The 16,672-nt window shown below is 46.3% G+C and overlaps 1 protein-coding gene and 1 long non-coding RNA gene across 2 annotated transcripts in view; one reads left to right on the top strand and one right to left on the bottom strand.

The window, feature by feature from the left end:
- Positions 1 to 3,539, bottom strand: part of UPB1 (beta-ureidopropionase 1) — a 32,683-nt gene extending 29,144 nt beyond the window's left edge. The window contains exon 1 of the mRNA XM_004276055.4: positions 3,408 to 3,539. Within this exon, the coding sequence (XP_004276103.1) occupies positions 3,408 to 3,511 (104 nt within the window). The 5' untranslated portion in view covers positions 3,512 to 3,539. The remainder of the gene's footprint in view (positions 1 to 3,407) is intronic.
- Positions 3,540 to 3,801: 262 nt separating this feature from the next.
- The window catches only part of LOC125961318 (uncharacterized), a 51,080-nt gene continuing 38,209 nt past the window's right edge, over positions 3,802 to 16,672 (top strand). Inside the window, exon 1 of the long non-coding RNA XR_007471880.1 lies at positions 3,802 to 4,085. This is a non-coding gene — a long non-coding RNA (uncharacterized LOC125961318). The remainder of the gene's footprint in view (positions 4,086 to 16,672) is intronic.

Here is a 16,672-nt window from a genome sequence, read left to right on the forward strand (position 1 = left end):
ACTCTGCCTTTATTTTTTTTTTTGGCCGCGCCAAGCAGCATGTGGGATCTTAGGTCCCTGACCAGGGATTGAATCTGTGCCCCACTGCATTGAAAGCACAGAGTCTTAACCACTGGATCACCAGTGGTTAAAAAACCAGAAAAAAAGAAAAAAGGGAAAGCGTGCTCTACACAGGCCTCTCTTGTTCTGGAACCACCAGCCTACTGGTTGCTAAAGCCAGTGGACTCCCTGCTCTCCCCATCCTTACAGACCTCCTTGAGCCACCTGACACTCTGTCCCTGTCCCAATCAGCATCCTTGATACTGGCCCTAGGGTCCCCCCCACATCCTTACCTCTAGTCTACCACAAAATCTCCACCTCCTCTGCCCCTTTAACACTGGGACCCCCAGATTCCTACTCTGCACCCACTCCTCCACCTGGAATGACCATCTCTAGGACAATCCCAAACCCAGCCTCCCTCCACCCTGATGCCCACCTCTGCAGAATCTCTGTAGTGGGCTGACCTGTGGCCCCTCCAAAAGATATGTCCAACGTCCTAATGCTCAGAACCTGTGAATGGGACCTTATTTGGAAAAAGAGTCTTTGTGGATGTAATTAAGGATCTCAAGATAAGATCATCCTGTATTACCTGGGTGAGCCCTAAATCCAGTGATGGGCTAAGAAACGCCCAGAGAAGAGACACAGGGAGAAAAGACCAAGTGAAGACAGAAGCAGAGACTGGAGTGATGCTGCCACAAGCCAAGGAACGCCAGAAGCCACAGAAACTAGAAAAGGCATGGAAGGATTCTCCCCCAGAACCTTTGGAAGACTATTCCTGCCAACACCTTGATTTTGTACTTCTGGTCTTCAGAACCATGATGTAGGACAACCATCAAAAGACAGAAAGTCCCTCGAGAGTAGGAACCGTGGCTAACCCATCCTTGTACCTCTAGTGCCCAAGACAAAAATAAACAATAAATGTTTGTTGAATGAATAAATGTTTCTTGGTTCTGGCTGTCTTAAAACTGAGAGTTGATGTTCTCTGGGGATTTCATCTGTCTGGCACAGGCAAAGGCCCATTTAGCTCATTCACTTAGCAAACATTTACTAAGCATCATCTTTGTGTTGGGTGCAGCAATTATTGGGGTGGGAAGCTGGTCTTGTGTGGAGCAAAGGGGGAGTCCAGGGGAGGGGCTGAGGATTCAGGTCCACCAGGCATTCATAGAGGCAGCCATGCCCGAGACAGGCCATGAGAAGTGAACAGAAGAACTTTTTTTTTTTTTTTTTTTTTGCGTTATGTGGGCCTCTCACTGTCGTGGCCTCTCTCGTTGCGGAGCACAGGCTCCGGACATGCTGGCTCAGCGGCCATGGCTTATGGGCCTAGCCGCTCTGCGGCATGTGGGATCTTCCTGGACCAGGGCACGAACCCGTGTCCCCTGCATCGTCAGGTGGACTCTCAACCACTGCGCCACCAGGGAAGCCCCAGAAGAATTTTTAAAGGACTAATTTTCTTTTCTTTTCTTTTTAATAAGTTTATTTATTTATTTGTGGCTGTGTTGGGTCTGTTGCTGCACACGGGCCTTCTCTAGTTGCTGTGAGTGGGGGCTGCTCTTCGTTGCATTGCACGCGCTTCTCATTGTGGTGGCTTCTCTTGTTGCGGAGCACTGGATCTAGGCATGTGGGCTAAGTAGTTGTGGCTCGTGGGCTCTAGAGCGCAGGCTCAGTAGTTGTGGCACACGGGCTTAGTTGCTCTGCGGCATGTGGGATCTTCCTGGACCAGGGCTCAAACCTGTGTCCCCTGCATTGGCAGGCAGATTCTTAACCACTGCGCCACCAGGGAAGTCCCTAAATGACTAATTTTCTACCTTCACTTTGCAGTCTGTTCATAGCCAAATCCCACTCAATCACAAGTACAAAGGTTTATACCCTAGAGGTGAAGCTTGGAAGGGGCTCAGTTCTGGGTGGAACAGAACCAAGAAAAGGGAAAAGGAGAAAGAATGGAAAAGGGGAACCACTTATTCAGTTATTGTGAGCCAAGCCCCAGGAAGAGGCCTGGTGGTCACTGATTAATGGAATTTGGCTCCCATTTTACCTCCCATTCCAATCCCTCCCCGCCCTGGAGCGATCCAAATGTGCATACAAAGTCCCTTTTACAAGGCAGTCCTTACTCTGAGCTCTAGAATGGGTCCCAGCAAGTCCCCTACGTGGGAAACTTATTTCTATTTTCCTAAGACTCTCCCTGACACCCACGAGCTCTGTCTTTTCCCAGGGGAACATGGCCACCTCACCCTTAAACACCCTGAGACTTCTTTAGGGGCCTCAATTCTAAGAGGCTTCCCCCCTGACAAGCCTTTACACATGTGGTGGGAAGCAGTAATCCAGCATGAGCACACTGGAGGGGACTTGAAGTCCCGGGTACCCCTCTTTGGGTACTAAGAGCCATTTTGGACAAAGTTCTGTACCATGCCCACCCCGAAAGGCAGCTGTTCTACCTTTACCATCCACTAGCTATGAAAACACCTGAGCCTCTGAGGTCTGGCCTCCCTGCAGGAACTCCACATCAGCTGGTGGCTGGGTATCTGATCCAATCAACACTCTCCAGTTTCAGGTGAGCTGATCAGGTTCCTGCCTCAAGGTCACTGCCACAAGGGCAGGGAGTGCGCAGTCTGGCTGGACTGGGGGAGCCCACAAATGGGCAAGAAAGTGGAAGGACGTTTAGTCAGGAGTTGCATGGGGTCAGAGTTTGCATTACATTCTAAGGGCTGTGGGAATCCCTGACAGAGTTTTAAGCAGGATATGATTTACATCTTCTGGTTGCTTTGAGAAAAGTGGACTGAAGAGAAACAAGAGTGGAAGGGGAAGTGTCTTCCAGCTCTGTATGCCCAGGGTCCAGCAGTGCACTGCCCTCAGAAAGTCCTAGTGATGCACACAGCTGGCTGGGAGTGGAAAAAATTTGCTCTGAGCATGGGAACTAACTCCTGTGGCTTGCCAGTGGGAAAAGTTCCTTCGCCAACCAGATTCAGAGGCCTCTCCCTCCAAGGGTCCGCCAGAGGCTGGGTCACTGCAGGAAGGAGGAGGTGGGGGCTCTGACAGGAGGTAATGATCTAGACAGACACCTAGAGGGCAGGCCTGGCTCTGGGGAAGAAGCTGGTCACTGGAAGCTGGGAAAGAGAGCTGGGTGGTCACAGAGAAAGCACAAAGAGTAAAAACCGTCCTTTCCCTCTAGGCTTATAAAGTTCACTCTCGGTTGTGCAACTCTGAGCTCCCAGAGCTGTCACATCTAGACCTCCTAGGGTCTCAGCTCGCCAATTCAGTACTTCACCCGCGCCCTTGTAGAGCCCTTCCGATACTGAAGCACTCTGCCTGGTCCCCCAGACCCACACCCGCTGGCCCCAAGGTCCCCCACCTTCCCACTCTAGGCGCCACACCTGGTCTCTTTGCCATAGAGAATGCGTTTGACCTCCTGCAGGTCTGCGGGTGGTAGATGCTTCTCCAAGCACCGCTCCAGCGACTCAAATCCAGCCCCGGCCATGGCTGAAGTCCGAACGTTTCTTTAGACGCAAACTGCCTGACGGCCTTTGCCCCCAGGAAGAGGAGCAGGCGGACAAGGCTGCGGCAGACAGCCAGGACCGCGCACGCGCCATCCCCTCTACTCCAGCGCCCTCGGCACCCGAGAGCTCACGTGGGGACACGCCCCCTCCTCACACATCAGCAGCGCGCCTCCAATCAGCGCCCCAGGACGTCGCGGGTGGCACCGCCCCTTGCCCTTCCCGCCTCCTTCGGCACGCGCCGGCCACGCCCCGTCCACAAGGGACGCAGGAGTCTCGCGCGTCCGCGCTGTGGCTCCCGCTGGCCTGACTGCCTGACTGACCGTCCGCCAGCCGCCCTCAGAGGCCCTCGCTCAGGTGCCCGGGCCGCGTGCTTGTCTCTCGCTCTCCTCACCTCAGGTTCCCGCCCCGAGGGTCGGGACGGAGGACGCAGAGAGGCGGCGAGAGTGGCCAGGATGCGGCCTGCAGGACTGCGGCGGGCCTGAGGTGAACGGACCGTTGCGGGGCCTTCCCGTCAAGCCCTCAGGCTCCAGCGCAGCGCCCGGGACGCAGACGGAGGTACAGGAGGAGCTGAGCCCCGGGCGGGAGGCCTCACTACTGCCTTCCGGGGCCAGGTTTCTAGAGTTGAGGGGCCGGGCCGCGTGCCCCCACCCAGGGACCCTCACGCCGTCATGGGGCCGATACCACCAAGCGCGGGGTGGCCCGCGCGGGGCGGGCGGGCGGGTGGCTAGGTGTCCTCATGGCCCCCTGGGGGGGGGTTGGGGCCGCCGCCCAGAGGCCACGGTGGGCCCCCCCAGAACCCGAGGAGCCCCCAGGCCTGGCCCACCCGGCCCGACGGGGCAGGCGCTGGCAGGGACAACCTGGTCAGCCACCTGCAGGCCTTGATACCCCAGGCGCGGGGCTTCTGTTGCTTCTCTGTGGACCGGAATCCCGCTGCTGAGCGGGGTTGTTTAAACATCAGATAAGATGAACACACAGGGAGCTCAGAGTAGGTGCTGTGGGGCCCAAGGCTTTAGAGACGTTACAGAAGCCTCTCACGCACAGGTTTGGGTCATTGATTTAATGCATGTTCACGGGCAGTTTCCAGTATATGATGGAGCCGCATTTCAAGAATGCAGACTTTGAAGGCTTGCTGTGTCTGAGGCTCCGAGATAAGGGCATTGCACAGAGCAGCAAGACCTAGTACCTTTCCTCTGTGATTTAAGGTAGGGACAAACTTTGTAATTACTGCAGATTTAAATAATTCGGTGTGGAAACGGTATACTAGGTGCCGTGGAGCTCAGAGGAAGGGGTGATTTCTGGCTTAGAAGGGGAAATCGTTTAAGGCCTCAAAGGAGAGGATTCATTGCCGACTCAAAATGCCTCAGAGGGAATTTGAACCCCCCTTCTTCCGCCCTGCTCTTGTCTTCTGTATGGTATTTCCTAGTTTAGTTAATGGCCTTGTTGCCCACTCATTTGCTAAGCCTTTGGGAGTCATCCCCAACTCCTCCATGTTCTTTTTTTCCCCCATGCAATCAACTTCTGCTAAATTTATCTCCTGACTTTTGCTAAAATCCTTCCTTCTCCCACCTCATGCCTGCAGTATGTCATCTTTTGCTTGAATTGCTGCCAGTCTTCTAACTTTACTCCTTACCTCTGATGTCTATCCTTAGTTGTCCCTCTAAAACTAACATCTCTTTTTTTTTTTTTTTTTTGCGGTACGCGGGCCTCTCACTGTTGTGGCCTCTCCCATTGCGGAGCACAGGCTCTGGACGTGCAGGCTCAGCGGCCATGGCTCACGGGCCCAGCCACTCCGCGGCATGTGGTATTTTCCCGGACCGGGGCTCGAACCCATGTCCCCTGCATTGGCAGGCGGATTCTTAACCATTGCGCCACCAGGGAAGGCCGAGGTGTTACTTTTAAATTCACAATGTATGTTAATTTTAATCCTTAGGGAAGGTACTTAAGGTGCTGTGGACTCCGCTCATCAACATTTGGAAGATTTGAACGATTTTATGATCGTTGTTTGTGAGCAGTCCTTGCAAGGGCCATGACATGGAGACCCCATCTTCCTCTTTTCTCCTATGAACCAGAGGGACTGCCTATGACCTCATTTAGCTTTACAGCACACAAAAGCTTTTGCCTCTTTTTGTCCCATTTGATCCTCGCAGTAATACTGTGAACTATGGGGCAGGAGTTCTTGGTATTTGTCAGATTTCCAAGTTAAACATGATACTTACTGGAAATGAAAATACAGGCGCCAATATTTCACTTATAGTCAAGGGCGAAAAGATCTTAAGTGACCCGATTTCTAGGAAACTTTCTAAAGGTCCAGTGTCTGGGTTAACTTGTCCCTATATGGTGTTCCTTAGCTCAGAAGTCATAGTTCTTTCTTTGCTAGAGTGTATTTTATTGTTAATATTATTATCCTTGTGTAGACTTTAAGTGGCTCACATGAAAGAGTTTCGGAATAACACACTCAAGCTGCCTGAAAATGGATTTTGTAGCAGGACAGGGCCAGCCCAGCCAAAATGGTGACATGGAATTTCATTGTCTCCTTTTGAGCAGTCTGAACTTTTGTCCCTTGTTTTTGCTTTGAGTCCCTTGCTTCTCCCTCATCACTAATCCTGCCCATCCCTGCAAGGCCTTCTTTACTCCCAGTGAACTTTCATAGCCCATCTCTTTTTGGTTTTTTTTGGCTGTGTGGCAATGTGGGATCTTAGTTCCCCGACCAGAGATTGAACTCGCGTGCCCCTGCATTGGAAGCGCGGAGTCTTAACCACTGGACTGCCAGGGAAGTCCCTCATAATCCATCTTAATGTTAGCTGAGCAACAATAAAATGCAGTGATCACCTCCATTTTAGTGGGGGAGATCCTACAGAAGGAACCTCTGATGATGAAAGTGTCAGACATGAGAAAAAGCCCTGAGAAAAATATTTAAGTCAGGAGACCCCACCCCTCAGAAAACATTCAATGGCCTCATTTTTTCTGGAATATGACCTATCTGATACATCATATACATTCCTATTGCTACTTATACATCTGTGTACAGGCTCTCACCATTTAAATTACTTCAACCAACATGATCAGTCTTCCTGCCTCCCAACTTCAAATTCCTCCTCAGCCTTGGTTCCCAGGGTGATCTGTTCTTCAGTGGCACTTCATTAGTTTAGGCCAAAGTCCTAGAGGGCATGGCATCAGGCCCTCTGATTTGGCCTCATCTCATGCTATAACTCTTCCCTGCCCATACTTTGGGCTCCAGCACTGTCAGACTGTTTCTAGTTGCACAAACCCTCCATACCTTTTCATGCCTATGTCTTTGCTTGGCTTCTTCACCTAGTAAATTCTCACCCAAACCTTAAGATTCATCAGGTGTCTCCTCTTCAATAAATCCTTTCCTGGCTCCTCAGGCTTGCTTGAGTTCCCACCTCTGTGTTTCCATAATATCGAATCTGTTAAGTTTCTTGAGGATAGAAGTATGACATGTCTTTGGACAAATGATTGTTGAAGCAAATTGAACACCACATCAATATTTATAAATGTTTATATAGTCATTTACCGGGTCCTTTTGTAGCTGTATATTTAGCCTGCTTTTTTTTTTAATTAATTATTTTGGCTGTGCCAGGTCTTGATGTGGCATGTGGGACCTTTTAGTTGCGGCATGCGAACTCTTTAGTTGCGGCATGCATGCAGGATCTAGTTCCCCGACCTGGGATCGAACCCACGCCCCCTGCATTGGGAGCATGGAGTCTTACCCACTGGACCACCAGGGAAGTCCCTTAGCCTGCTTTTTAAAAAGACCACCCTTAGCTGTGGCAGATTCATAATCCTTTCCTTTCAGTAAGACTCTCAGCTGTCTTTAAACCCTGGTCATCTAGGACACAAGTAGTCCAAGCCCTTGAGTGGTTCCAATACCAGTATTGCTGTTGGGGGAAAGAAGTCCATCCTTAGGGGCTACTTCATATAGCATAGCTCTGTTTACTTGGAAGTTGCCAGTTCAGTATGTCATGATTCATCCCTCTCTGATTATCTCCTAGCCCATAGTCACTTGGATTAGGAGTTTGGCAGGATCTTTAGCCATCACATTCTTTTTTTTTTTTTTTTTTACGGTACGCGGGCCTCTTACTGCTGTGGCCTCTCCCGTTGTGGAGCACAAGCTCCGGACGCACAGGCTCAGCGGCCACGGCTCACGGGCACAGCCGCTCCGCGGCATGTGGGATCCTCCCGGACCGGGGCACAAACCCGTGTCCCCTGCATCGGCAGGCGGACTCTCAACCACTGCGCCACCAGGGAAGCCCTAGCCATCACATTCTTGAGTTGTAGATAACATACATCAGACCTCATTTTCAGAAATGTCCTAGCTATAGGTAACAGAGAGCTGCCTACATGTATTTTGAGAAACAATATAGTATAACAAAGAACATTGAATTGGGTATATATAAATAAGTTCTAATCCTGGTTTTGGTATTAGGTAACTGAAGCTTTAGATAAATTACTTGATATCTCTTCCTAATCTATAAAGTTAAAGGTATTGGACTAATTCTCATAAATTTTATGATTTTATGATTGCTAGAGTTTGCATCTCTTAAGTGTTGTAACAACTTTTTATCTTTTCACTGAGACCTCTTTTTATCTGTATGGCAAGGGCAAGTAGAGCACATGTGGCTAACAGCTAATGGAGAACTCCTTGGATATTAGTGCCTTAAGGCCAGGACTGGGCCACCCTTGTGTTATCGGGTGCCATGGGAATTGCACTGGACTAGAAATCCAAGAACTTGGGGTTCACTCCTGGTTCTATGCCAGGACAAGTCATGACCTTTCTGGGTCTGTTTCTCCATCTATAAATGAGGATAATACCCACTCTACTTTCTTTGAACTAATCCAATAAGCTAAGTGGAAATATCTTTGAAAATCTTTATTGCTACAAGGTATTTTTAATCAGGGAAAAGGTATTTAGATATAATATTCCCATGGAAAATCATAAATATACCATCCTTAATGTACTGGATGCTTATCTTTGAGGTATTTTTTCCAGTGGTGGTAATGCCTTTGCATTGAATCATTTATAATCTTTCCGCCAGTTCTTCTGGTAATAAATAGCATACATTTGAAAGACGAGTAATTTTAAAGAAGGCTGCATTCTGAGGGAAGCCATGAAATAAATCAAAGCTGACTAGCCTAAGCTGAAATCTAGTCCATGACCCATCACTAGTTTGTCTAATCATTTGGGCTAGCAAACTAAGTAAGCACAGGCTGGTGTATCATTAGGAATGCAAAATCCCAGGTTGAGTTTTTGGGACCCAGATTTCATGAAGTTTCAATGTGGTAAATGAATCTTCTTAAATGAACCTTCCTCTCTACTTCCTGCTCTCCCTAAAACAATTGTATACATATGCAGTGGGATTAGTAGCAATACGTGTGGCATTTAGGGGTATTTGGCGGATTATAAGCTCAGTGTGAGTCAGCAGTGTGTTGTAGCTGCAAAAAAGATGATGTAGTCTTAGGTTGCATTATGAGAGGTATAGTGTCCAGAACACATCTGTAATCTGTCTTGCTCTGAGCTAGATACGAGGCATGTAGATCATCTTGAATACATCCAGAAAAGAAAGAGATGATGTTGGTGAGAACATCTAACAGCAACAAATTGTTGAAGGCACTAGCAAAACAAAGCAGACAAACTCAGGAAGGATATTGTCACTTTATTCAGATATCTGAAGGGGGCCATGTATAAGAGGTTTATATTTGTTCCATATGGCCCTAAGGAGAGGAGCTGGAGTCAATGGATAGAAACTCAGGGAGGCATATTTCAGCCCCAGTTATTTCCAGCAGGTGATTCAAAGGTGAAATTGGCTGCCTCTGCAGACAGTGAGTTCTCAGTCGTTCTGAGTATTCAAGTATGGTCCTGATGACCACTTGGTGGGAGTGTTGTAGAAGAAAGTCAGTCATCAGATGGGTAGTTGAACCAGATAGTCCATGATTTGTATGTATTGCTTTAACATGAACCAAAAAAAACTTAGGGATATTAAATCCAAAGAGCCACAAACAGACCATAGACCAATACAAGATAGTTTGGTATCTGAAGAAGTGAAAGTCAAGAAGAGTGCTCTTACTGAAGAACCAGGTGATGGGAAGATTGTAGTAGTAGTAGTAGTAGTAGTACTAGTAGTACTAGTAGTATTTGTTGTGGTGTATTTGTTTGGTTTGGTTGGTTTTAATGGAAAAGGACCAATTTTTTAAAAATTCATTTATTTTTGGCTGCATTGGGTCTTCGCTGCCGTGTGTGGGCTTTCTCTAGTTGTGGTGAGCAGGGGCTACTCTTCATTGTGGTGTGCAGGCTTCTCATTGTGGTGGCTTCTCTTGTTGCGGAGCACGGGCTCTAGGTGCGCGGGCTTTAGTAGTTGTGGCTTGCAGGCTCTAGAGTGCAGGCTCAGTAGTTGTGGCGCATGGGCTTAGTTGCTCTGTGGCATGTGGGATCTTCCCGGACCAGGGCTTGAACCCATGTCCCCTGCATTGGCAGGCAGATTCTTAACCACTGTGCCACCAGGGAAGTCCAAGGACCACTTTTATTGCTAGTAGTGTGGACCTAGATTCTGGGACCTAATAGTGACAGGAGTTTTGGTCCCAGAATCAGAGGATGAAACAACTATCTTGTGGTAGGAAAGAGTAATTTCAACTTGGAAGTGGTTGTATCTGGGGATCAGTTAGGGGAGAAACACTGTAGTGGAATTAAGAGACTAGGCAGGTACAGCCCAGGGGTGAAACAAGTGTTTAGAAAGAATTAGATATTTGTTAAGCCAGACCAAACAGATTTGTGGTACTCTACCATCTATAGGTAACTGGTGTCTCAAAATCCGTAGCACTGAAGCCAAGTAGAATTTGTGCTCTGAGAGACTGTACTGTGTGTTAATTATCCATTGTGGAGGGTGTGCAGTATCGTAGTAAGGTGCCAGGTTCTCTGCCCCACCAACAACCTTACCACTAGCAAGTCCTGTCCTTAGTCCCAGAATCTGAGTTCCACTTCAGATTTCAACTTTGCTGCTAGCCCTGCCTGAATAATTAATGCCCCAAATCAAATAACTAGTCTGCCATGTTTGCGGCATTAAACCTGTTTGCACTATAGTTTAGTAACTGAATCTGGGTTTTGTTTCCTTAAATCCAGGTCTCTCTCTGGCATCCCAGTGCACTGCCCCTTTTAAACTTAGCACTGCCAAAGACTTGCATCTGGACTTTGAGTCTCATTCTGCTCACTGGGCCCTGCTAGCTGTTGCCAGATTCCAACACAGACTACTTCCTGCCACTGCCAAATCCCAGGACCCCAGAGACTCACCTTTGGGTCTCTGTGGGTGCTGCAGGTATAGGCTTCCATTCTCAAAGAATGAGGTACCCCCTTCATCATCAGGAGCCTTTCCTACAGTCCCAAATTTCTCCCTGATCAAGGGAGTTGGTCTGACCATGCCATCTACATGTGGGAGCCAAACTGATCCTGGCCTGTGCTCAGATCAGTCCACAGGAGGCTGTCTTCTATAATCAACCTCTGCACTCAATAGCCAGCAAGAGCTTTCTGAACGTGGTACCATGCATCCTCCTGGACCTCTAGGCGGTGCTTCCATGCTCCCCAGCCCCATCTCTGTTTACTTAACTTGGTACTTTTCCTGTCTAGACTCTGAAGAGTTAGTTTTAGCAGTCCATGGCAAGCTGCACAGCTTGTTTCACAAGGCTCGTATAGCCATTTAACATTTATTCTTTTCATTGGTTAGTTTTATAAATGTGTATTGAGTGAGCCAGACACTGTACCAGGCACTGGGGTCAAACATGAATAAGTCATATGGTGCTCGTTCTCATAATCATAATAATGGCTCCTATTTCTTGAGCACCTGCTGTGTGCAAGACACTGCTAGGCCTCTAAGTGACAGAATTCATAGGGGATGGGAGGTGTGTTGTGAGGGGGTAGGAGGAAAAGCTGGGTAGTTTGTATTACAGACATAAGACTCCAGGGACAGCACATGGTTAGTGCTTAATAAACAGTAGCTGTGTTTACAGTGTTAGGTGATAACATTACCAAAAGTGCCACACAGATCCAGAGGTGGGAGAACAAGCATCAGAGCCAGAAGGATGTGTGGAGGACACAGGAAGGTCAATCCAAGAAGGAGGAAAAGCAAGATTGCAAGCAGAAAAAGGTGACCGTTGCAGAGTAGCCAGTCTGTCTGGGGCACCAGAGTAGATAAATGGTCGCACTGTACCAGTGTACAGGAAGATAGCTCGAGTTCTAGAGACATGTGCTAAAGAAAGATTCTAGCCATGAAACCTTTTACTGTATTCACAGGAGAAAATGATTGCATGAAGTTGTAAAAACCGGAAGGGTAAGACAAGCCTGAAAATTATCTAATTAAAGGAAGGAAGATTGCAGACTGCTTAGTCACCTGAAGAGAGAGAGTAGACCTTACAAAATGAGAGGAGATGATTACATCACTTAAGTGAACATTGATCAACGTGTTTGGCAGGACAAGTGGAAATGTTTTTCTCTTAAATAATTCAAGCCTGCAGGCTTCCAACCCAGCTTAAGATAGTATAATCATCTGTTATATATAAATGTGGATGGTGTTCCAGTGGTGAAGGAGTAGAATTTAAAGGAGGAATAAGTAAAACTTTCTGTATTCAACAGAGGGTGCTTGAATAAAGCCCTGATGGCAAATACACGAGAACCTTCAGTTGAACACATTATCTGAGGAGAAGAAATTACTATTTGCTTGTTGACGTGGATTGTAACATACGTAAACCACATGATATAATCAGGGGAGTCAGGCCTGATGATTTAAAGACATTTCTATTTCTAATGTTCTGTGTTTCTATAAGGTAGACTTAATTCAATATCTATGACAAGTTTTCATGGCTGGTTGTTCATATTTTCCTAAATTAGTAGATACAGAAAGTGGTTGGGAAAAAAATTAAAGGAGTATTAAAATCATGGCCATATGAGATAAGATTATATAGTAATGATACTGTTTAATAATGCTCCCATACATTGAGTTATTTTATCAAAAGCAACGTGATACAGTGGTAAAATCATAAGTTTTAAATTTTCCAACTCTGCTATGTATTTTATAACCCTGAGCAAGTTGCTTAACTTTTCTGGACCTTCTTTTATTCTTCTTTAACATAAGATGATAATACTTGCTTCTGTGGCTTCTTCAAGGATTAAATGAAAAGTGGGTCTGTGAAATAATTAGCAGTATGATGCCCCACTCTTGGTAGGGGCATCCCTTCCCTGCAGTGATGTAGCTAGTTCTCAGAATATTTGGAAAGCCTCTCTGGAAGTTGCCTACAGTCTGTGGCACAGCTTCTGTAACAGCTTTACTGCTGCTAAGTGTTTGTTTTTGTTTTTGTTTTTTTGAGGGTAGATTTTATTTTTGAAAAAACAAGAGCTAAATTATTGAGTGATGAGGTTGGAGGTGTTAACAGAGTGTGATGGTAAAGTTTGGATTGTAGATTGACCCTGAAAGCAGCTCCAACAGAGAAGTTCCAGAGAAGTGTTGAGCAAAAACAGCATTTTTGGAATCAGTTTTGGACAGATAAGTTCTTGTGTGTTTAAACTTCAGCTTTGTTATGTTATAATCACACTTCATTTCTGTGGAAAGGATGAGGCAAGACAGAATTGTTAATAGAGACTAGCAGAATGTGAGGAGAAAATAAAACCACAGGAAATACGTAGAGTTCAACCTAATGGCACAGAGTTCATTAAAATGTTTTAAAATTCTTTCGTTATGTACAACTCAAGCCTGGGTGCTAACAATGTAAAAAATCTAATTTCTAAATCTGACTATATTAAGGCCTATTACATTCTCCCAGAGCTGAATGGTCCTACTTTGTCTTCAACTCAGTATACCTTCAAATGAATTTATCTTTCTCTTACTAATGTCCTTCTCTCAGTTTCCCAGACTTAAAAATGTGTCTGATTCTCTTTTTCTTACATTAAACCTTTTCTGCTTTAGAATGGTTTGCATTCTGCCTCTTTTCCAGTCTTACTGCATCCACCATCATCACCTCACTTGCTGGATCTTGCCTGAATCACTGTATTAGCTAGGAAGCTAATTTCTCCAATTTCAGTGTTTTTGTCTCCTGTAGAGCCTTTTACTTTTAACCTAATACTTTTAGATTAATTTTCCTAAAATAACTCTCCCATCTTGTGTATATATTTGTTACATTACCTAACACATTGACGTATAAGTAATTGTTAATGAGGTAATCATTTGTGCCCCTGTCTCTGTTTGGACTTGAGATCTTTGAAAGCAGGAGTTATTTTCTTTATCTTTGCCTGTAGCGCTTAGGGGCTTACACACAGCTGTGTGGCCCCAAGCAAATTATTTATGGCTCTGTGTCTCATTTTCCTCATCTGCAAAATGGGGATAATAGTTTCTGTCAAAGGATTGCTGCATTAAAAGAGTGTGTTTGCGTGTATATCAAAAGTAGCTTTTGTATTATTATAGTTTTTGTATATGACAGTTTTTTTTATTGTTAGAGCACTCAAAAAAGTTACTGCTTTCTTACTCTGGGCAAACTCCTTTTTCCTTGACCTTTGAGGGCCTCTTTTTTTTTTTTTTTAATTTTATTTATTTTTGGCCACGTTGGGTTTTTGTTGCTGTGCACGGGCTTTCTCTATTTGCGTTGAGCGGGGACTACTCTTCATTGCGGTGTGCAGGCTTCTTTCTCATTGCGGTGGCTTCTCTTGTTGTAGAGCACAGGCTCCAGGGCGTGGGCTTCCGTAGTTGTGACACACGGGCTCAGTAGTTGTGGGGCACAGGCTTAGTTGCTCTGCGGCACGTGGGATCTTCCCGGACCAGGGTTTGAACACATGTCCCTTGCATTGGCAGGCGGATTCTTAACCACTGTGCCACGAGGGAAGTCCCAAGGGCCTCTGTTTTCTGACCCACCTGTTCTCTCCAGGTTAGTCTCATTGGTCCCCAGCATAATTTCCCACTCCCATTAGGCCCATCCTTTCAGATCCTCGGGAAGCCTCTTCTCTGTGAGGTCTTCACCAGAAGTTCCACCTTATACTGACCTGTCTCTCTTCTGAGCTCCTCTGGTATTCAGAGTTTGTATCTCAGTTTAGGTACTTAATAGTTTCTTGTGTTTGTTTTGTCTCTCTAAAAAGAGTATAAGCTCCTAGAGGACAGGGACCACATCATATTTCTTTCATATTCTCTACATGCCATGATTCTGGGTTTATATTCATATAATAAGCTTTCTTGATGCATATTTAATGTACTCTACTAGGCAATGGGATACAGTAATTAATAAGAGGTGCCTTCATTCTAATGGGGAGCTAGAGATATAAATATTCAGGATTTCACCTGGTCACGGCTATGGAAGGTTTTAGAGAAGATGATTAATATGCTCAGATCTATTAATTAGATAAATCACGGATCTGTGCAGAGGGTGAGCAGGGTGAGTAACTGGAAGTAACTGCAGTATAAGCTGAGACATGACAAAGTCCTGATCTAAGTAAGGCACTGGAAGTGGAGAGGGTGAATTCAGGAGATACTGTGGAAATAAAAATCAAAGAGATTTGTGACCACTCAAACACAGAGTATGGCGTGTGGAAGATAGGGATGTTCAAGATGAGTCAGGCTTCTTTCTTGAGCATTGGCTTAGTGGTGAAGCCATTTAGGAAACAGGAACCGTAAGTGAAAAAGCAAATTTGGAGATTAAGGTGCTCATAAAACCTCCAAAGAGAGATTCCTGTGAACAGTTGGGAACTCAGGTCTGGGGCCTAAGGATTGGAATTTGAACTAGAGAGAGCAGGAGTTGGAAATCTAAGCAAATAGTGATTGTTGAATCCATGGGAAGAGATCACCCAGAGACAGGATGCAGAAAGATGAGAGGTAGAAAATGGTGAGACAGAAAGTTCAGAGGACTTGGAGGAGATGCAGAAATGAGCAGGTCACCCGAGGTCAGAGTGCTGGGCAGCAGTTAATGCTGCAGTGGCGTCAGTTCACAAGTGTGTATTGAATTCAGAGTTTGGGAAAGTATTGAAATGGGCTGAGCTGGTCCCTAGTAGGGTTCAGTATATAGTGGCCAAAATGAATTGAATAGGGGGAAGGAAGGGCCGACAGTGAGGATAAACTGTGAATATGGTTGGAATGACAGGAAGGAGAAAGAACAGTTCATTGTTTGAGGATGAGTTAGGGCTTTTTGAAAAACGAAGGTCTTTGAACATTTTTTTTGTGAAAAGGGAAGGAACCGGAGGAGAGGAAGAAGGCAGTGTCAGTTGTGTGCTAGGTGGTCTGTTAACCCCTTTACATATTCTCTCGTTCCATTCTCATAATCACCTTGAAGTGGGGTCTCCTATCCACTTGACATATGGGGTCAGCTCAGTCAACAAACTTGACCAGAGAGATGAAGATTTGTTTGACTACAAAGACCAAACTCTTTCTACCACATGTTGCTCTTTCTAGGCTCTTACCCACCTGTTTATGATCTGTTGGTCCGGATAAAGAAGGGAGTTGGAAGGAATGGGGCCACGGTCATCGTGTTGAGACTGCCTGGGGTGCAGTGTGGACACCCTCTCCATGACAGGAGGCAGGATGTGAGGAAGAACCTGTGCAGAGCGGGAACTGAAGATGGACACACGGGAGCTGAGGGGACATAACGAGCCTTAGTGGTCATCTCTTAAGAGGGAGGGGCAGGGAAGGATAGTGAGGAGATCAAAAGCACTTACTGGATGATTGACAATTAGAAATCATAGCTGAATAGCAGTGTTTAAAATGCTTTGGTAAAAGAAGGGAAACTTGGCTAAAAGATTTCAAAGATTTAAAAAAAATCCTGTCTGGGCTTCCCTGGTGGCGCCTGCCGATGAGGGGGGCGCGGGTTCGTGTCCTGGTCCGGGAGGATCCCATGTGCCGTGGGGCGGCTGGGCCCATGAGCCGTGGCCGCTGGGCCTGCGCGTCTGGAGCCAGTGCTCCACAACGGGAGGGAGGGGCTGCAGCGGTGAGAGGACCGCTTACTGCAAAAAAAAAAAAAAAAAAAATCCTGTCTGAAACTGCTTTCACTTTCTTGGGATTTAAAAAAAAGGAGAAGGCAAAAAGGAGCCAAGTTAAAGAAAAAAAAAAAAGTCCCTAAAAAAGGGTAGGAAGAATTGAGGGATCAATAATTTATAGAAAAAGTCTGTG

Source organism: Orcinus orca, chromosome 15, assembly GCF_937001465.1.
Source record: "Orcinus orca chromosome 15, mOrcOrc1.1, whole genome shotgun sequence".
Classification (NCBI taxonomy): Eukaryota; Metazoa; Chordata; class Mammalia; order Artiodactyla; family Delphinidae; genus Orcinus; species Orcinus orca.